Source organism: Monodon monoceros, unplaced genomic scaffold, assembly GCF_005190385.1.
Source record: "Monodon monoceros isolate NGI ecotype Baffin Bay Population unplaced genomic scaffold, NGI_Narwhal_1 Super_Scaffold_18, whole genome shotgun sequence".
Classification (NCBI taxonomy): Eukaryota; Metazoa; Chordata; class Mammalia; order Artiodactyla; family Monodontidae; genus Monodon; species Monodon monoceros.
Window position 1 is genome coordinate 173878297 of NW_021703774.1, and position 21737 is coordinate 173900033.

The 21737-nt window shown below is 49.0% G+C and overlaps 1 protein-coding gene and 1 pseudogene across 2 annotated transcripts in view; one reads left to right on the forward strand and one right to left on the reverse strand.

Moving 5' to 3' along the window:
• Positions 1-364, reverse strand: part of SLC25A33 (solute carrier family 25 member 33) — a 30358-nt gene extending 29994 nt beyond the window's left edge. For both annotated transcript variants that reach the window (XM_029227136.1, XM_029227135.1), the window contains exon 1: positions 66-364. In XM_029227136.1, coding sequence (XP_029082969.1) covers positions 66-121 — 56 coding nt within the window. In that variant the 5' untranslated portion in view covers positions 122-364. The remainder of the gene's footprint in view (positions 1-65) is intronic.
• The window catches only part of LOC114898055, a 48392-nt pseudogene continuing 26837 nt past the window's right edge, over positions 183-21737 (forward strand).

Sequence of the window (21737 nt, forward strand, 5' to 3'; positions counted from 1 at the left end):
CGGTAACCGGCCCCGGCGCACCGAGGGCGCGGGGCGGGGGCGCGGAGTCGGGCCGGGACACTCACCCGCCGGCGAAGAGGTGTAGCAACGTGTTCTCCTTCTGCTGACTGCCCGTCGCCATGGCCGCGCCGGCTCCGCGGCCCGCAGCCGCCGGGTGCCGCGGGCTCGAGGCGGCTTGACGGATGCACGAGGCGGCCTCTCCGCTCTCCCGGTTGTCCTCAGGCGGCCGCCGGCACCGCCTCCATGCGCGCGCGCCCCCACGACTGGCTCCCTCGGCCCGCGCCCTCTGCCGCGTGGCCACAGGCGCCTCACCTGCCTCTGCGGCGCGAGCCCGGCAGTCAGCGGGAGCCCAACGGCCAGCGGGAGCCCGGCGCGCCGCTGTCACGTGCGGGGGCCGGGCCGTGACGTCACTAGGCGGCGCGGGCCCGGGGCGGTGCGCGGCGGGGGTGTGGACCCGGGTCCCGCACGCCCATTGGCTGGCGGGCGGACATGGGCGGGGAGACTGCCTGAGCCAATGCGCGTGAAGCGAGAACCGGCCAAGGCTGCCTGGTCCCTGATGAGGGAGGTACAGAAACGGGGTCTTCGTTGAGCGTTGTGAGACCCTGCGCCTGGCCTTTTTCCCTTTTTTTAGTCAAGTTTACTTTGTGATACGCTGTGTAAAAAAGTATATAAATTACATATGACATCTCACAGCTCTGTATTCATCGCCCAGTTTAGGGGAAAAACAAGATCCAAATAGCCTTAACCCCCAGTGTACCCGTGGTATCATTTTGTGTATCTTTGATTTTTCTAGAAATAGCATTATATGCTGCGATACGGTTTTCGGCCTCTTTTCTGATCATCTCCAGCCCAGATTTCTGAGCTTCTCTATCCGAGCTGCTTCTCTGCTTGTATGTCCTTGGGTCACCGTCAAACTCAGCCTGGCAACTTAACTCCAAGTCTGGACACACAGGCCTTCCTTGGCCCCCCTTGCAGCACACTCAACCACACGACTCTGCTTAATTTCCTCACATAGGCTTCTGCAGTTACTTTGTTGTTTTATTTGTGTAAACTGTCCTTCCGCCCCTGGAGTGTAAGCTTCAGGATTGCAGGGACTTTGTTTCTTTTGTTCACGGTTTTTCCTGACAAGGCATCTGCCACTAGCAATGCCCAAGAAACGAATGAATAAATGTCCTGAACAGACCTTGTGACTTAATTCTTCCCCTCCCCCAAACCTGTCTGCTTCTTGTATTTCCTGTCCTGGAAGATGGTGACACCACCATCTGCACAGTCACCAACGCCAGAAACTTTCCTGTTACTTTGGACTCCTCTGTCTCTCCCCTACCCCGCCCCCCCACCCCAGTCCACCTGGCACTTCTGTTTCCTGGAATTCTCCCAAAGTATCCCCCTCTTTGTGCTCCTTCCCCTGCTGCTGCTGGTTTCAAGTCCTCATGTCTCTTGTGACAAAACTCTTCTACCTGCTCTCACAGGCCAACCCTTGAGTCTGTTGGCCTCCACTCTCACCCCTCTCCAGAGGCACCAGGTACAGAATATACCAACACTTTGTTTTCAGTCTCCCGGAGCTTCTAAAAGCAGTACCTTGACCAGACCAAGCTGCTAGATGTCCTGTGTGTAAACACAACAAGAGCTTGAGCAGAAGGGAAATTGTGTGCAAACACAGCAGCTAGGTATTTGATTGCTGGGAGGACTCTTTAAAAACAGCTCTTAGGAGCAGTCATCCAAAATACAAATACAGTGAATGCTGTATATTAAAGCCATTACTGCCCCTGGGAAGGGGGAAAGCCATACTAGTGCTCCATATTTGGGGAAAAAGAAGGAAGGAAGGAAATGAGGGAGGCAGGGAAAAAAGAAAGGTTTTTCTTCATGCTTCCTGGATCTCCCAAATCCCTTGATTCAGTTGCTCAGAAAGTCAGTGCTGGTTTTAGCTGAAGACGATTTATGAGGCATGAGTAGAAACAGGAGAGAGTAATGCAACCCTATTAACCAGGAGGGAGCTGTTCCCATCCGGGTGGGATTCTAAACCCAAGGAGATTCCATCCTTGGAGCACAGCCCTCCATCTTGGCTGTGCTCCCGTAGAGGTGTCTGAGACTGGGACCCAGGCTTCTCACACCACAGCAGCACCCTGCCCCCTCCTTCTTTCCCTAAGGACTGTCAGTCTAGGCTGTGCTGGACACATAAACAGGCTTCCCCATCCCCTTGTTAATAGTAATGCTGCCTTCATGTTAAGAGTTTTTGCAAGGTCTTTCATGTATTTATCTCATTGGATACTCACACTCTTTGGCAGCCCTGTTGTTTTCCTTCCCTTTTTATGGATAAGCAGGATAGATTTGCCCAAGGTCACACATCTAGTTAGTGGCTGATGCAACAATCTTTCATGCCTCCCTGCCTTGGAACATGCAGTTGCTTAGGATGTCCCCTTCCTCCATTGGCCAGACTCCTCTGGACCTTTTCTGAGACCAGCTCAGAAGTCACCTTCTCTGTGAAGCCACCCCCTGCTTCCTGGGGAAATAGAGTGCTTTTTTCTCCTATCCCTCATGGCTCAGCCAAGGGACTGTGGCTGTGGTTACCAGGCCATGTTGCTGTGCCGTGTGGCAATGAGCTGGACCAGCATTCGTTCCCTGATGTATGTGTTGGTGGGAGAGAAGACTGGGACATTTTCAGAGGGAAGTCTGGACATTTCTGACAAAATGTTGAAAAGCATACATTGTTTGATCCCCATGTCAAGGAAGCTATCTGATTCATTCATTCATTCAAGACATTTTTATTGAGTATCGACTCTGTGCAGAAAAAGCATTTGACAACACAGGATACCCATTCCTGAAAAGAGTTCTTAGCAAACTGGAGCAAGGAATTCCTCTACCTGCTGAAGGGTGTCACAATAAACCTACAGCTGACATCATAATTAATGGCATAAGACTGCATGCCTGCCCCCCTAAGATTGGCAACAAGGAAAGATGTCTGCTCTTGCCATTTATTCAACATGGTACTAGAGGTTGTAGTCAGTGCAATGAGGCAAGAAAAAGAAATAAAAAGCATAAAGATTGGAAAGGAAGAATTATAACTGTCTTTAGTCATAGGTGATGTAATAGTTTACTAGGAAATCCTAAGGAATCTATATAACAACTGCTAGAACTAATTAGTAAATTTAGCAAGCTCAAAGGAGACAAGGTCAATATACAAAAAAAGAAATACTTCTTTTGCTAGCTGCAAACAGTGTGAATATGAAGTTTAAAAAAATTTTATTTACAATAGTATCAGAAAACCCCAACAATAACAACAAAGAAGCTGGACATAAAGGAGTACATGATTCTATATATGAAATTCTAGAAAAGGCAAAACTAATCTACAGTGACAGAGAACATATCAGTAGGTGCCTGGGGCTCGGGCTGAGCCTGGGGCTGGGAAGGGGATTAACTACAAAGAGGCCAGAGGAACTTCTTGGGGTGATGAAAGTGTTCTGTATTCTGGTCAGGGTATACACACTTGTCAAAACTCATTAAAACTTACTCTTAAAATGGGTGCATTTTATTGTATGTAAATTATATCTCAATAATATTCATTAAAAAGAAAAAAGTAAGGCAGACTACATAAATGCGTATGTGTACATCATATCGAGTTTAGAAATGTGGAAGGGCACAGACAGATAGTTCCCCCCGGAGATCCACTTAGGCATTGCTTAGTTTCAGACGTGGACTGCTCCCAGACTTGGTGGGGTCTGGAGGAGAGACTTGCTTGGGTTTTTGGTAACCAAACCTGAGGTTTTGGTTTTGAAGGTCCTGAGGCTTCCTGCTGACCTGTTACCAGTTTCTTTTTGCTTTCTTCATCTGAGAGTTGGCTGTCAAACCTTTAATTGCTTCTTTAATCCTTGTTTTTCTTCAAAAGGGACACTATTGAGAAAACATCCCACTACCCATCCCACCCCCAGGGCCTGAGATTTCATTTCTTTGCAGAGATTCGTAAGGAGCATTTCAGCTTCGCAGAGCCTAAGGCTGGGGCAGGGACAAGTCTCTCCTGAGGGGTCCCACATCTCAGGAGATGCTGAAAGGCCTGTGCCTGCCTGGGGGCTGGAGGGAAGCAGGGGCAGGTGGTGTGACTGGGGGCAAAGGACACAGGCCAGCAGCCTGTCTCCCTCCTTTCCTTTCTCTTTACCAGACTCAGCCTGAGCCGGGTTTCTGGTTACAGTCCTAATGAGGCTCTGCAAGCCAAGCCTTCTCATTAATGAAAGGCTGTGTTGTTCTGGCTCCTGCAAGGATAAGCCACTGCCAGTGGGTCTCCCTCTCCTTGTCCACAGGCTGGAACCTGTTTTCCAAATGTTTTGTGAGCTCATTATTCCCGACCCCACGTTTTCCTGACCGTTTCTTTCCTGACGCTTTCCTTAAAGCGCCTTCGGTAAAATGTAAATTCTCGGAGGCCCAGACTTGTGCTTCAGATATATTTTGAATAAAGCTTGGGACTTGACTGGACAGTCTGTCCGGCTGGGCAGACGCTGCCGGGGTGGATAATGCCCTTTTTCTTCCCTCCTCCCTCCCTCCCACTCCTCCCTTTGTCCTGACTTCTGAGAGGCAGTAGAATATAGCACTGTGTCACCCAACTGCCAAGTTACTCAGTCTTCCCATGCCTCAGTCACCCCACTTGTTCAACCAGGCTAGTTATGGTATGTACTTCAAAATGATTAATAATAATAATTCTGCTAACACTGAGTATGTGCTACATGCTGTCCTAAGTCCTTCTAGGACACTTTCAGTTGGAACTATGACTGTATCCCCATTTAGTATGTCATGGGGTGGGGGGAGGTCATCACACAGCAGGCCTTGCTAATAAGTGACAGAGCTGGGATTTGAACAAAGAGAATGTGCTTAACCACCCAGCTACGTGGTCTGAGGTAGGACACATGAAGAGCTTAGAGCCCTACCCATGATCAATACTGAATACACAGTAGTTATGACCAGGATTCTCACCAGGTATCTATTTGCATCCATTGAAATGCACAAGAACTGTCATTTCCAATTTAAAAGAGCAGAGCAGGCTGGAGAGAAGGGTTAAGGACGTGTGTAACCCTAAAAGAAGAGAGAGCGGTTATTTACTGATCACCTGCTATATGCCAGCCTTGTGCAGAGGATGCTATAAGCACAACCCCTTATCCAAAACGCTGGGGTGTGTGTCACAAGTCAGAGCTATTCTGATGATTTTAGAAACACTGGACGGTGCATATACTGCATGCTAGATGACACCCCAGGCCCAGGACAGCACTCCATCCGCAAGCACAGAACCGTTCTGGATGGTCACGCTGTGTGGGATTAAAAGACACCGTGTAAATAGCTTCAGGATCCAGCAAGGTCAGAGTCTGCCACCACATGAGGTGGCTCCAGGTCAGCTTCTGCTGCCGAGGGAGTTAGCTTCCAATTTGCGGGGCCTTCTGCATTTTAGGATGGTGGATGAGGGATTGTGGAGGAGTGGTTCACTTCATCCTCCCATCAAGCCTGGGAGGTGGGTATTATCTCACCAGGGCGGCCAGGCTGAGGACTTTGCCTGAGGTCACAGAGCCCTGAGACAATGGCAAGAGCATTCACGCTAGCCAGGTCCAGTGCTATCTCATTTAATCCTCCCAACAAGCCACGACCTCTTATTATACCCATTTTGCAGCTGAGCAAACTGAGCTTAGGAGAGGTTAAGCAAGCTACCCTGCCTGCAGAATGGGAGTGCTTTACCACCAAGTGGTGGCAAAGGTTAACCATACCCACATAGAGTCAGGCCATGTGGGTTCAAGTTCCAGAACTTTGGGCAAGTCACTTAACCTCTCTGAGCATCTGTTCCCCTACTCTAAAGAGGAGATAGATACTAACGGTGCTTGCCTCTCAGGGTTGTAGAGAGGATTACATAAGCTAATTGTGCCTTGGCCAGAGAAACTGCCAGTAAACATAAGTCTCATTATTATCATGCTTTTTGGCTCCCCAGCCCCTTGATATGGGTTTAAGCTACACTGATTGGGGAGGGGGCTGCTGCCGGCAGTTGGCAAGGCTGTTGGGTGAGAGACTTTGAGAAGCGGGGTCTGGGATTTTGTCCACAGGGTGGGGCCTTGAACTGGGGAGAGGCCCCTTGTTCTCCTCAACCTGGTACCCAGTGCTGACTGTGCTGACATCTGAGGGATTCTGGGCCAGGAGCATCAGCGTGGATGCAGCCATCCCACAGGGAGAGGCAACGGTGTCTAGACCCAAAGCAGCTTCCAACCACTGAGGCGGACGGGGCTGAGCAGGAGAGAGAAACAGGGCAGACACTTCTCATTCATTCGTTCATGCATTCATGCAACAAATACTGATTTGCCCGCTTCTCTGTTGCAAACCTGAGCCTGGCACACGGCATCCTTAGTGGATGAATTTTATAGGGTCCTGCATGCCTGGGGCTTCAGTCTCTTGGAGACCTGAAGACTGACCTGGAATGAACCAGGCTAAAAGGAGGGGGGAGAATGGCCCATGGAGGAAGAGCAGCAGGGGCAAAGGGCCTGAGGCCTGGAGAGAAAACAAGTCCCATGGGGCCGGAGAATGGCAGGGAGAGAGGGCAGCCAGGTCAGACCAATAAGGCCCAGGATTTTGCACTTTATCCTGGGGGGAATGGGAAGCCACTGAAGGGTGGTGGTTTCAAAAGGGCAGTGGTACGACCTGAGAAGACGTCTGAAGAAGATGCTTCTGGCTGCTGTGTGGTCAAAGAATTGGTTGGTGGAAGATTAGAATCAGAGAGATGTTTGGATGGTGCAGACAAGAAAAGAGTGGTAGCCTAGAGCAGGGTCAGGACATAGGGGGCAGAGGAAAGGGCTGTGCATTTATTTAGATGACAGACCATGTGAGGGATGGCTGTGAGGTGGGGATACAGACCGTGGTCCCTGTGGCAGACAGCTGGTTTTCTGAGCCCACATATAATGGAGTGGGGGGCACTCCCGTTACAGCCTTCGGCTGGCGGGGGCATGGCTTCCTCTACCTCCTTCCTCCAACTTGCTGACTGTCACGCTGGGCCCTCCTGGCCTAGCCTGAACCAGTTATGATTTTAAAGTGGGGGCCCAGGGACTTCCCTGGCGGTCCAGTGGTTAGGACTCAGCACTTTCATTGCTGTGGCCCCAGGGTTCGATCCCTGGTGGGGGAACTAAGATCCCACAAGCCGCGCGGCAGGGCCAAAAAAAAAAAAAAAAAAAAATTGTGGGCCCAACGTAGATGGCCTAGAGCCAGGGTGCTCGTGCCAACTCCAACGCTGATGATGGCGGATGTCAGAGCCCAGTGACGACCCCAGTGTTCCCCTTCACCCTGCTCCGAAAACCACCCACCCGTGTAAGCAAAACAGGAGAAAGGCACTGAGGATCTGCCTTGGGGAAGCTGGGTGGAGAAGGGCTCTTTTTCTTGGGGCAGCTTCAGCTCAGTTGTACCTGACAGAACTGGGGGAAATTACAGCTCTCTCTGGCTTTCTGTAGGACCACAGGGGAGTTGGTAGACAGGGGACATGAGAGTAGGGGTGGAGTCCTGGTGGGTCCCTGCAGACGTGCAGGAGGGCACAGGTGCCTGTGTATCCTGGGTCTGTCCTTCAGGCTCTGATGGCTGACTTCTCAATGGGCTTTTTTCCTGGGCTGCCTGGCCCAGGGAGGGGGAACCAGGGCACCAGGGTTTGAAGGCTTCATTAGCTCTTGGCAATTATCCCACGTTTGCTGTCCTCCCAGGGGGAGCTGGCTCTGGTTGCAGGCCTGGCAGCCCCACAGTCTAAGTGGGGCAGAGCTGGGCTGCTGTTACCCTGGGCCCAGGTCAAGAGAGGGGGCAGGTGTACAAAAGGGAGCCAGAATCCTAGTAGCCTTTATAGAGCACCTGTGCCTGTATTAACTCACTCAACTGTCCCAACAACCCCGTGAGGGGAGAATGTTATTCTTGTCCCTATTTTACAGATGAGGACACTGAGGCACAGAGGCTTTGAACCAGTGTGGTTGGGTTCCAGACTCTATGTCCCAACCTCCCAGGACTGGATTAGGGGCTCTCAGCAGAATGCATAGTTATTCTTTCTCCCTGATCTGTAAGCCACCTTGCCATCGATCACCCCTCTTTGTGCTGATTTGTAAATCTATTACTAGTGAAGGGAGAGGAAGGCAGGGGTAGGGAAAGAAGACAAGCTGGGTTCTCATTACCAGAGGGCTTTGGCTGCCACGGCCATGGCCATGAGCATCAAAGCTAATGATAGCCGAGCATGTCACTGTGTGCTCTGCCACTTACGGGCTGTGTGACCTGCAGTGAACCTGACTTTCCTCTTTTATAAAAAGATGCTTAAAATGTTTACTTCATCGGGGTATTCAGAATCTCCCCAACACACACCCTCTCTCAGAGTTAGAAGTGGCCCCTCCTGCTTCCTTGGGACTCAGCCCACTCCTTCCTTGCAGCTCTCCCACTAAACTGTGGGGTCCAGGACAGGGACAGGTCGTTCCCAACACCAGCATGCGAGGGCACTGGGGGAGTGTAGTTGGATTATTGATAAATAAAGTAAGTCATGTGCCCCACAGTAATTTTACAGATGGCGAAACTGAGGCTTAGAGACGTTGCATCTCGATAGCTCTACAAATTGTAAGGGACAGAAATAACAGGAGACCTGAGTCTTATCATTCCCGATTCCATGGGATCCCAATGCCCATCACTGAAGGCTATGTGCTGGGTGGTTGACAAAGTGTTTTAAATGTGGTCCCTACCGCTCAAAGACAGCCAAGCCACCCAATGCTGTGATTGGGGGCCAAACCCTCTCTCTAGGTGACGTCATCAAGTTCCAAGACTTAAAAAACCATCCATATGACATTTGTGTTGACTCCCAATTTCTATCTGCAGCTCCACCCTTTCCCTAGATTTGTTCTGGAATATCCACCTACTTGACACTTCCAGATGGGGATTGAATAGGCAGGTGGGGACGAACATTGACAAAGCCCGTCTACTGATTCCTCAGCGCATCCTCCCCAGCCCACCTCACCTGCCCCACTGGATGGTCTCCATCAGAAGGACATCGCCACCCACGTGTTGCTTTCTAGGCCTGGAATCAGTTCAGGACTTAATGGAGTCACTGAATCATGAAAAGTCTGATTTTTTTTTTCTTTTTTCACAGCTTCTAGCTGAATTCCTTCTGATCTGAGAGCTAGGGACTCAGATAAGAACAAGAAGTGGTCCCCACCCATCATGGAGCTCAAATTCCATTAGGCAAGACCATCAATAAACAAAGGAACAAATGGTACAATAAACTATAACCTCGTGTCCAATGCCACGAAGGAAGTAAGTGGAGCACTGTGATGGTAAATGCTTTAAGTATCTAACATTTCCTTTGGAGAGGGTGGTCAGGGAAGGCCTGTCTGCAGAAGTGGCATTAGGCTAGATGTGGAAGATGCAAAGGAGCTAGACATGTAAGGACCTGGGGTGAGTGTCCCCACCAGCGATATAGCAGGTGCAAAGGCCCTGAGGTGGGAGTGAGCTTGGATTGTGTGAGAAGTTGGAAGAAGGAGGCCTGTGTGGCTGGGGGCTGGTGAGCAGGGGAGGGGAGATGCCGGGGGATGGAGAGGTAGGTCCTCACCAGACCAGGCAGGCTGTGTGCACAGACACGGACTCCAACCTTCAGGACCTGTTTTTACCCCACCCCCACCCCCTCCCCCTGAGTCTGGGGATTGGCTTGCAGCAACTTACATTCTGAATACATCCCAGTTCATACGCCGAAACTTCACCGATTCAAGCCCCGTGAGTCTGTAGCAGTACAGACATGGCTGAATCACACAGTCAGGGAGGAACAGGCTCGCAAAGCAAACCAACCGTGTTTACAGTTTGTAAAGGGGATGGTGATAGGGACACCGAGGGACCCTCAAGGCCCTTCACTCCTTGGTCCCAGAGCCTCTGTTTCTGGAAATACGGCTGATTTGAGGTCCCCAAAACACCTTTTGCTACAAAACTCCTCCAAATCCAAGATAAGACACAAAGGATAACGTTTAGAACACAAAACCAAGTTATTCTCTGTATTTATTTTTAATTGTAGTAATATAGACATCACACGATTTACCATTTTAACCTTTTTCAAGAATACAGTTCAGTGGCGTTAAATACATTCACCTTGTTGTACAACCATCGCCCCCATCCATCTCTAGAACTACTTCATCCTCCCAAACAGAAATTCCGTCTCCTCTAAACATTACCTTTCCATTCCCCCCAGAGCCGCTGGCAACCACCCTTCTACTTTCTGTCTATGGATTTGACTGCTCGAAGTACTTCCTATATGTGGAATCCTACACTATTTGTCTTCTTCTGACTGGCTTATTTCACTCAGCATCATGTCCTCAGGGTTTGTCCATGTTGTTTTTGTTGGTCCTTCTTTTTTTTTTTTTTTTTTAAAGATTTATTTATTTATTTTAGGCTGCGTCGGGTCTTAGTTGTGGCACGCAGGATCTTTCATTGTGGCGTGTGGCCTTCTCTCTAGTTGTGGCGTGAGGGTTTTCTCTCTCTAGTTGTAGCGCGGGCTCCAGAGAGCGTGGGCTCTGTAGTTTGAGGCACGCGGGCTCTAGTTGTGGTGCGAGCTCAGTAGTTGTGGTGTGTGGGCTTAGTTGCCCCATGGCATGTGGGATCTTAGTTCCCTGACCAGGGATCGAACCGGTGTCCCCTGCATTGGAAGGTGGATTCTTTACCACTGGACCCCCAGGGCAGTGCCAGTCCTTCCTTTTTAAGGCTGAACAATATGGTACCATACTTTGTTTACCCATTTATGCATTGATGGTCACCTGGGTTGCTTCCACCTTTTGGCTTTTGTGAATAAGACTTTTCTGAATGTGGGTGTATAAATAAATGTCTGTTTAGGATTGCAGACAGCTTTCAGTTCTTTTGGGTATTCCACAGAAGTGGAATTGCTGGATCATGTGGTTGTTCTATTTTTAATTATTTGAGGAACTGCCATATTGTCTTCCATAAAACTTCGAGAAATTACTCCAGGGGGTCTATGGAGAGGGAATCACGACTGCCCTTCAGTTGTTGGCTGAACTTTGTAGCCAGGATGTTTGGCATGAGGAGACTGAAGGAATAAGGGTGCAGGGGCCCCTCCAGGGCCCAGAGCCTCTGTGAAGGTGGATTTTAACATAACTGCCAGCAAAGACAGGTGAAGAAACGTGTCTGTCCATCTGGACTCAGGAGGAAAGAAAAAAAAAGCTCCTCTGAAAATTTGTGGACTTCCCTGGTGGTGCAGTCGTTAAGAATCCACCTGACAATGCAGCGGACAAGGGTTCGAGCCCTGGTCAGGGAACTAAGATGCTGAGGAGCAACTAAGCCCGTGCCCCACAACTACTGAGCCCGTGAGCCACAACTACTGAACCTGCACTCTAGAGCCCGTGAGCCACACTACTGAGCCCTCGAGCCACAACTACTGAGCCCGCGAACCACAACTACTGAGGCTGCACTCTAGAGCCCACAAGCCACAACTACTGAGCCTGTGAGCCACAACTACTGAGCCTGCGCTCTAGAGCCCACGAGCCACAACTACTGAGCCCATGTGCCACACCTACTGAAGCCCACGCACCTAGAGCTCGTGCTCCACAACAAGAGAAGCCACCGCAATGAGAAGCCCACGCACCACAACGAAGAGTAGCACCTGCTCGCCGCAACTAGAGAAAAGCCTGCGTGCAGCAACGAAGACCCAATGTAGCTAAAAATAAATAAATAAATAAACTTATTTTTTTAAAAAGACAATTTGTGCCCACAGGCCCGCCTTCATGTGAGTCTGGGTTTTGAAGTTATACCGCCTTGGTGACCCAGAAAGACCCCAGGGCCTATGAGAAAGCCCGGCTGTGGGCAGCTGGTGGGGCACATGGTCCCAGGCTGGGCAGGGTGGTGAGTGGAGGGAGGAAGGGTAAGCAGGTGCCAACGAGCTGTTACCACCGCGGGGATGTGGAGCCAGACCCCACAGGGCCCCAGGGAGGCGGAGTGGACGCAGCTCAGGACGGCCCCGAGGGGACTGGGGGCTGGGCGTCTCTCCCTCAGATTTGCTCCTGGGCGACCATCGCCTGGTTCCCTCCGACCGTGTGTGTCCCCGGTCCGGGCATGTCCTCATGGAGGATTCGGGAAGCCACTGGGGCTTGCCTGGGAAGTGTCCGCCATGACTCTGGGGCTGGCTGAGGGGATGCAGGTGGATGCCTGAAAACACTTAATCCATTAAGTTAAATAGTCCGGGGAGCAGGGTTGGGGGCGTCTAGCAGAAGGCCTACGCCCTCAACCATGGCTCTGCAGGGTTCCCATCCTAAGGCACAAGCTGAGTGTGAACTCAAAACCACCATTTCAAAGCACAATCAGGACTTCCCTGGCCGTCCAGTGGTTAAGACTCTGTGCTTCCACCGCAGGGGGCGCGGGTTCGATCCCTGCTGGGGGAACTAAGACCCTGCGTGCCCTGCATCTCGGCCAAAAAAAAAAAAAGCACAATCTACCCCGGGAGTGTTCCCAGATTCTTCTGCCACGTGACAGTCTTTCATGCCCCCATGCCTTTGTATATGCTGTACCCTCAGCCTGGGACTCTTTCTCCTTTCCCTGCTGTAGGTTTACCTTCTCCCCGACCCAAGCATTCTTCCCCTCTGCACCCCTAGGACACCTCAGCCAGATGTCCCATTTGTTTACATTTGTCTTTCCTGCCTTAGCGTTTACTGCCCAGCCGGTGGCCAGCCCAGGAAGTACACGTGAAGTGAGTAGATAACAGAGTGGTGAAAGGTACTGCCCTGCCCAGACCTCCCTCTCATCCCCTTGTCAAGGGTGAGCCTTGCTATGGAAAAGTTGGTCAACTTAGTTTCAGTAACCCTGAGTCTGTGAATATAATAACACTTAATTCTTTAAAAGAGTCTGTGAATTTTAGACCAGGTCTCCCTTTAAAGTGTGGATATCTATGTTTTTGTCTTTGTTTTAAATTGAGGTGAGATTCACCTCCCGTTCAGTGTAGAGTGAGGTTTGTTTTGTTTTTTTAAATTTATCTTATTGAAGTATAGTTGATTTACAATGTTGTGTTAATTTCTGCTGTACGGCAAAGTGATTCAGTTATACATATATACATACACATTCTTTTCCATTATGGTTTATCACTGGATATCGAATATAGTTCCCTGTGCTGTCCAGTAGGGCCTCGTGGTTTACGCATAGAGTGAGGTTTTAAATGTGTCTCTTGGTTTGGGGCACACACTGGCCAACTCGGTGCTGCTTCCTTTCCTTCTCTGTTTGTCCATCCCTGGGAGACCAGCTGGTCCTGGCAGTGGTCCCGGGAACTTGCTGTACTGTGAGGTTGGAGATGTTTCCTTCCTCCGGCTCTGCCCTCTCTCTCCAAAGACCTTCCCCTGGGGGAGGATAAGGGGGCCTCAGCTGATGCTCTAGGATAAGCCTGGGGTTGCCAGCATTTCTTAGGCAACCACAGGGCCAGGCCAGTCTTCCAACAGAGGAGCAGAGCCGGCACTTCAACCCTGGTTGTTAGGGACACCGTGCAGGGACTTGGCCCCATCTGTGCCCTCACAGGGGACCCCACAGTCATGGATCACATTTCCATCTGCAGAATTTTAGAAGCAGATTGGTCACAAGTCACAGGTCTTGAGTGAGGAGTAAACTGGGAAAGTGAATTTAAGTGAATGTTTTCATTCCAGAATCAGCTTCCCAGGAGGAGCCGGAGGTGGGGGTACCTATCCTGCAGAAACACTCCTATCTTTTTTTTTTTTCTTACTTTCTTTTTTTTTTGGCCGTGCTGTGCACCATGTGGGACCCTACTTCCCCGACCAGTGTCCCCTGCAGTGGAAGCGCGGAGACCTAACCACTGGACCGCTAGGGAAGTCCCGCCATCTTTTTCTTTTTTAACTGACGTAGGGTTGATTTACAATGTTGTGTTAGTTTCTGCTGTACAGCAAAGTGATTCTTTTATATGTATATATGTATATATATATACACACACACATTCTGTTTTTAGTATTCTTTTCCATTATGGTTTATCAAAAGATATTGAATATAGTTCCCTGTGCTATACAGTAGGACCTTGTTGTTTATCCATTCTCTGTATAATAGTTTGCATCTGCTAATCCCAAACTACCAATCCATCCCTCCCTCGTCCTCCCTCCTTGGCAACCACAAGTCTGTTCTCTATGTCTGTGAGTCTGTTTCTGTTTTGTAGACAAGTTCATTTGTGTCATATTTTAGATTCCACATATAAGTGATATCATATAGTATTTGTTTTTCTCTTTCTGACTTACTTCACTTTGTGTGATAATCTCTAGTTGCATCCATGTTGCTGCAAGTGACATTATTTCATTCTTTTTTATGGCTGAGTAGTTTTCCATTGTATCTGTAGGTCACACGTTCTTGATCCATTCATCTGTCGATGGACATTTAGGTTGCTTCCATGTCTTGGCGATTGTGAATCGTAGAAACAGCCCCATCTTAGCTTTGATTTTTGTAGCTCAGATATGACATCAAGAATCATATCCATCAACAAGGACTGAAACAGAGTAACCCTGATGAATCAGTTACACTCGGGGTCATCTTATTATACATCTGGCTTGATGAATTTTTTTTTAAATTAGAATAAGGGTCCTCAAACTATAGCCTGTAGGTCTGTTTTTGTATGTCTCGGAAGCTAAGAATGGTTTTTACATTTTTACTATTTTTTAAAATTTATTAAGAAATAAATAAATTTTTTGGTCATGCCATGCGGGATCTTAGTTCCCTGACCAGGGATTGAACCCGTGCCCCCTGCACTGGGAACGTGGAGTCCGAACCACTGGACCATCAGGGAAAGTCCTGGTGTTTACATTTTTTAAGGATTGGGAAAGAAGCACCAGAAGAATCATATTTCGTGACAGGTGAAAACTATAGAAATTTAAATTTCTGTGTTCTTAAAGTTTTGGTGGGGCACAGCCGTGCCCATTCATTTACATATTGCTTGTGGCTGCTTTCCCTGCGAAGGCAGAGCCATGGAATAGAGACATAGATGGGATGGCTGCAAAGCTGAAGTTACTCTTTGGCACTTTGCAGAAGGTTCACTGAGCCTTGGGTTGGGATATTGGCGATAAAGGAGTTAATGATGCTGCCGCACCTGGTAAAACGCCCCGCTACTGAGCATTCCTTGCATATCGAAGGACAGACGAAGGAATGGATGGAGTGAGTGAGCAAAAAGATCACGTGGTCTCACGTGGAGACCATTCCCAGATCCAGGTTGCACCAATGTCAAGGCCTGAAAGAGGACGTGGTGGTCATGGCCCCCTGGAAACCCACACACTTCTGGAGAATGAGGGTTAATGCCAGCATGATGAGACTCAGGGCATCAGGAGACTGCCCCCTGGCCAGCCACCCAGGAGCCCACCCACTCTACTCAGAAATTCACCCCTCCCATCCAAGTGGGTGTCAATGCCACTCCCTCTTCTCAAATGTCAGGTTACCTAATGTCTTAGTCTGCTGGGCTGCCTGAACAAAATACCAGACTGGGTGGCTTCAACCACAGAAATTGATTTTCTCATAGTTCTGAAGGCTGGAAGTCCAAGATCAAGGTGCCGGAGGTTTGGTTTCTCCTGAGGCCTCTCTCCTTGGCTTGCAGACAGCCGCCATCTCCCTGTGTCCTCCCTCACCTGGCTTTCCCTCCCTGGTGTCTCCCTCTCTTCTTAGGAAGACACCAGTCCCATTGGATGAGAGCCCATCCGTATGACCTCACTCAATCTTAATCACATCTTTAAAGGCCCTGACTGCAAATACAGTCACATTCGGAGGTCCTAGGAGTTAGGACTTCTGAAACTGAGTCCATCTCAAACCGAGTTCTCCTGCCAAGTTTATGATTAACCTCTTTTTCCAGAACTTTATTCTCTTTCTCATCCTGTCCCCTGTTACCCTCCGAATTGAGGAGTATCTAAGAAAATGGGGATTGAAAGTAAGCAGGACCCTCCGGGGTCCTATTGGGTACAAAAGCCCATCCGTGTCCCGTTTCTTTTTTGTAGAAAAAAGACTTTAGTCTCCCAGGCTTCCCCGCCCGGAGTTTCAAAGAGCAGATCCAGCAGTTAATGATAATAACAATACAGTTACAACAGGACTCCTAGTTCCTCCTGAAGAGACAGAGATAACAGTCTGATGCATACCTTTGAGTTGTTCTGCAGAAACTAAGACTCCCACCTAGTGGAGGATGACGACGGCATGCTAACCGCAAGCACTAGACCCCAGACTGGCTGGACCCAGAGCTTGATGATTGCGATTCTGGAAACATCTCCCTATTACCTCACCACCAACCAGTCAGAAGAAGGTGCATGAGCTGATCAGGTAACCTACCCCCTAACTCTGTCTTTAAAAACCCTTGCCTATAAGCCATTAGAGAGTTTGAGTCTTTTAATCATGAACTGCCCCTTCTCCTTGGTGCCCTGCAAATAAACCTTTCTTTGCTTCAAACTCTCTGACATTTTGGCTTGTTTGGTCCCACTGTTAGTCAGGCGCATGGATTTGGGTTCGACAATAACTTCAATATATGAATTTGGGGGGACACAGTTGACTCCATGACACTTTATTTTCTTCTTCTTTTTTTTTTTTTTTGTTTGTTTGTTTTGCCGTACGCGGGCCTCTCACTGTTGTGGTCTCTCCCGTTGCGGAGCACAAGCTCCGGATGCGCAGGCTCAGCGGCCATGGCTCACGGGCCCAGCCGCTCCGCGGCACGTGGGATCTTCCCGGACCGGGGCACGAACCCGTGTCCCCTGCATCGGCAGGCGGACTCCCAACCGCTGCGCCACCAGGGAAGCCCTCTTCTGTTTTTTTAATGGCAGCATGCCATACTTATTCTTTTTTTAAAAAATTAATTTATTTTATTTGGCTGCGTCGGGTCTTAGTTTTGGCACGCAGGGCCTTTTGCTGTGGCGCACAGGCTTTTTGTTGCAGACGTGTGGGCTTCTCTATTTGTGGTGCGGGCTTCTCTCTAGTTGTGGCGCGTGGGCTCTAGAGCGCTTGGGCTCAATAGTTGAGATGTGTGGGCTTCGTTGCCCAACGGCATGTGGGGTCTTAGTTCCCTGACCAGGGATCGAACCCACGTCCCCTGCATTGGAAGGCGGATTCTTAACCACTGGACCAGCGGGGAAGTCCCCGGACACTTAATTTTCTTTAAATCAAAGTGTATCTGCTCTGGGGCTGGGTCATGCAGCACGGAAGGGAAATTCATTATCAGGCTTTACTGCAGCTCCGCCGTCCTGCTTTCCCACCTTCGGAGAAGCTGAGGGTCCTCTCAGGCCATTGAGACGTTGGGGCAGGACCCTCGGAACTTCTGGCCTCATTGGTCGCTGCTGCTCTGCCCTCCGTCCTAGCTGCCCTCTTCTGGATGAAGCTGGGAGACCCAGTCCCACATGGTCCCCACATCCTCCAGTGGCTGTTCCACTTGGGCCCCCAAGGACACAGACCGGCCCTCAGTCTGCCCTTTCCCTGCCTGCCACTCCCTCAGCCCCCGGCTGCAGACAATTCAACTCTTTTTGGAGACTAAAAAACCTCTGAACTTTGTCCCAGAGCAGAGAATTCTGAGTGTCCAGCCCCAGAGCCCAGTCGGTATGTCCTAAGGTGGCAAAAGGGAGAGAGTCACAGATTGTTGCGTTTTTTTCTTTTCCAAGAGTAGGGAGGCAAAATGCTCGTATCCCATAGTTTAGTAGATGACGCCAGCACATTCAACCTCTCTGCCCTCCGCTGGGTGCTCTCCCAGCAATGGCCTCTGCAAACCTCCTCTTTGCTCGGACTCCACCCACCCCCCTTCCCAGCCCCTAAAAGACGCCAGCTTGTCTGCAAAGGGAAAACAGATGACGGGCTGCTGCCTTGAACTCCCGTGGCTTCCTGCCAGGGACCCATGCACACGGCACCATCCCTTCTCCCCTCCTTCCTGGGAGGTGGAAGGGGGTGGGGCCCCAAACTCCCACAGCCCCTCCAGCTCCATCCCGGTCCCCTCTTATACGTTGTGGCTTTGTTTTCAAATAGACCTTTTATGTTTAGAATCGTTTATGATTTACAGGAAAGTATACAGAGTGTTCCCATACACAGCCCTCCCACCCAGTTATACATTATTATTAACTAAAGTCCATACTCTATTCAGATTTCCTTAGTTTTTTCCTAATGTCCTTCTTCTGTTCCAGGATCCCACCCAGAACATCACATGACATTTCGTTGTCATGTCACCTTAGGCTGCTCTTGGCTGTGACAGTTTCTCAGACTTTCCTTGTCTTTGATAATCTTGATAGTTTTGGGAAGTGCGGGTCAGGTGTTTCTGTAGACTACCCCTCGTTCTGGGTTTGTGTGGTGGTTTTTGTTTTTTCCTCATGACTAGACTGGTGTTTATGCGCTCTTGGGAGGAAGACCACACAGGCAAAATGCCATTCTCGTCACGTCATATCGAGGGTGTCTGCTGCCAACATACCTCCCACCGTGGATGCTCACCTTGATTACCTGGCTGAGGTGATGTCTGTGAAGTTCTTTCTTGTCCTCCTTCCATGCTGTGCTCCTTGGAAGAAGTCACTAGGTGCAGCCCCTACTTAGTGGGTGGGGGGTCATGCTTCACATCCTTGAGGGGGTCGATATATATATTTTTTAATTGGAGTATAGTTGCTTTACAATGCTGTGTTAGTTTCTGCTGTACAGCAAAGTGAATCAGCTATACGTGTACCTATCTCCCCTCTATTCTGGAGTTCCTTCCCATTTAGGTCACCACAGAGCACTGAGTGGAGTTCCTTGTGCTATAAGGAGGTTCTCATTAGTTATCTGTTTTATTCATATTAGTGTATATATGTCAATCCCAGTCTCCCAATTCATCCCATTCCCTGAAGGGTCAATATTTACTTCAATTATTTAGAATTTTCCTGTACGGGAGATTTCTCTCCCCCATTTATTTGCTTATTCAATCATTTATTTGTATCAGTGTAGACTCACAGATATTTATTTTATTCTTCGAGTTGTTATCAAATACATTATTTTTTGTTCAAATTGTTCCAACGTTTGCCACTGGGGGCTCTTTTGTTGGCTTTGTGTTCCTTTGACGTAGCCCCATCACTTTGTTTTGGGAGCACTTCCTTCCTGGCTTTACAAGATGCTCCAGGCTCCTCCCCCAGGCTAGAATCAGCCACTTCTCCAAGGAGCCCTGGTGTCTGTTACTGAGGAATGGGCTTAGGAATCCAGGTCTGGGTGCTGTGTGTGCTCCTTGCTACGTGGGTGTCGTTGCTTCCGGCCCTCTCAAGGGACAAAACTGGAAATGTATGTGTAAATATAAGAAACCTGTGTATAGACACGTACTTAGGATTTCTGTGTTTACGCATCTATATTTATATAAGCTAAACATGAGTCCCTACTGATGTCTCCAGCCCTAAACCAGTACCACGTGGTTCATTCTAGCCTCCCCCTGGCTTATCTGTAACTTCCCTCTCTGACAGGGAGAGACCAGGCTCCCACCACCCGTCATCCCTTTACTTGTTTATTTATCCGTGAGGTTCACGATTGTTAGCCTGTTTACCATGAGAAACGACTCTATCAGCAAGAGCACAGTGCTACATGCAGCCCCTTTTGTCTGAAGACCCTGTCTAAAGTCTTATGGTTGCCACTCATTCCCAAAGTTGCTTAGGTAACTTTAGATCAGCACCTCTTCTCCCCCACCTCCTTCAGGGAGGTTATGTCACTTTTCTAACGCAGTTAGATTCTCTTCTCACAGTCTGCATTCCGTGCTGGCATCCCTCAACCTCCTAACTGAGTTTTTAAAAATTTGCCTCCATTAAGGTACTCTGTGCTGGGGGCTTGACAATGGGCAATGTCACACATCCACCATCACAGTATCATACAAAACGGTTTCACACCCCCCCACAAATCCCCTGTGCTTCACCTATTCAGCCCTCCTTCCTACCCTTGGCAAGCACTGATCAGTTTTCCATCTCCATCTTCTGCATTTTATTTATTTATTTTATGTTATTGTCTTTTCATGGCTTTATAGCTCATTTTCTTTTTAAAAAAATTTTTTATTGGAGTATAGTTGATTTACAATGTTGTGTTAGTTTCAGGTATACAGCAAAGTGAATCAGATATATATATATATATATCTCCACTCACTTTTAGATTCTTTTCCCATATAGGTCATTACAGAGTATTGAGTAGAGTTCCCTGTGCTATACAGTAGGTCCTTATTAGTTATCTATTTCATATATAGTAGTGTGTATATGTCAGTCCCAATCTCCCAGTTTATCCCTCCCTCCCTTACCCCCGGTAACCATAACTTTGTTTTCTACATCTGTAACTCTACTTCTGTTTTGTAGATAAGTTCATTTGTACCCCTTTTTTAGAGTCTACATATAAGTGATATCATATGATATATGTCTCTGTCTGACTTACTTCACTCAGTACGACAATCTCTAGGTCCAGCCATGTTGCTGCAAATGGCATTATTTTGTTCTTTTTTCCATCTTCTGCATTTTAACTGAACTCGATTTTCTCCATGGGCTCCTGCCCACCAGCATTTAGCATCTTTGAAAACCCTTCTCTCCGATCACCTTGGGTATCTCCCACTACAGCATCACCTGTCATCTCCCTTTCACAGCCAAACTCTGTATTTGCCCTCAGCCTGACTTCTCTCTTCGCCACTGAAACTGCTCCTGCCAAGGTCCCCAATGGCTTCCTTGTTGCTAAACCCAGAGGGCCCTGCATCTCCTCTGTGGTCACCTCCTGGGGCTGGAAGCCTGGGCCCATCCTTCTCACTCTGCGGTGTCTCTCCTTGGTGACTCATTCCCTCTCTGGGTGCTAATAAGCTTCCACGTGGACCCCTCCCGTCCGAACTTGTTTGAACATCAGCTCCTCCGGATCTCCACTGGACCTCCCGCTCAGATGTTCTCACAGGTGCCTCTAGCACAGCAGGACCCAAACCAACCTCTATCTCTGCTGCCCTCCATGAGGCAAGAAGAAATCATCACAAAGTGGGGAACAGACAAAAAAAAAAAATCAATCCAGAAAAAAAAAATTTTTTAATTTTATTTAAAAATCATTTATTTATTTGGCTACGCGGCATGCGGGATCTTAGTTCTCCGACCAGGGATTGAACCCGTGCCCCCTGCACTGGGAACATGGAGTCCGAACCACTGGACCATCAGGGAAAGCCCTGGTTTTTACATTTTTACATCCTAACCACTGGTCCGCCAGGGAATTCCCAGCATTAAAAAATTAACCAGCAGGACTTCCCTGGTGGTCCAGTGGTGAAGAATCCGCCTTCCAATGCAGGGGACGCGGGTTTGATCCCTGGTCGGGGAACTAAGATGCCACATGCCGCGGGGCAACTAAGCCCGCGCGCCACAACTAGAGACAAGCCCTCGCGCTGCAATGAAGAGCCCGCACGCTGCATCTAAGACCCGACGCAGCCAAAAAAAAAAAAAAAAAAAAAGAATAAATATTAAAAAAAAAAAATTAACCAGCTGCCCAGCAGGCAGTTTCCTAGTGCTCTTTTCCCCACATTTGGCTGCAGGCTCTTTGACCTCGCACCGCTGTCGCTGTGGGAGACGTGGGAGCAGTGGAGGCATTTCCGGAAGACTTTTCTACAATAACTTCACATATACCGACTTGACCATAAGCTGTATAAATATTCTCCACCAAACCCAACTCATCTTCCCCGACCAGATCCCCAAACGTGGTTTACAGCCACTGTAATGTCCCCTGACAGGAGGGGCGGAGAGTTGGAGGGAATTCCGTCTGAGTGGAAAGAAGCAATGTTTAACTAATTGCAGTTA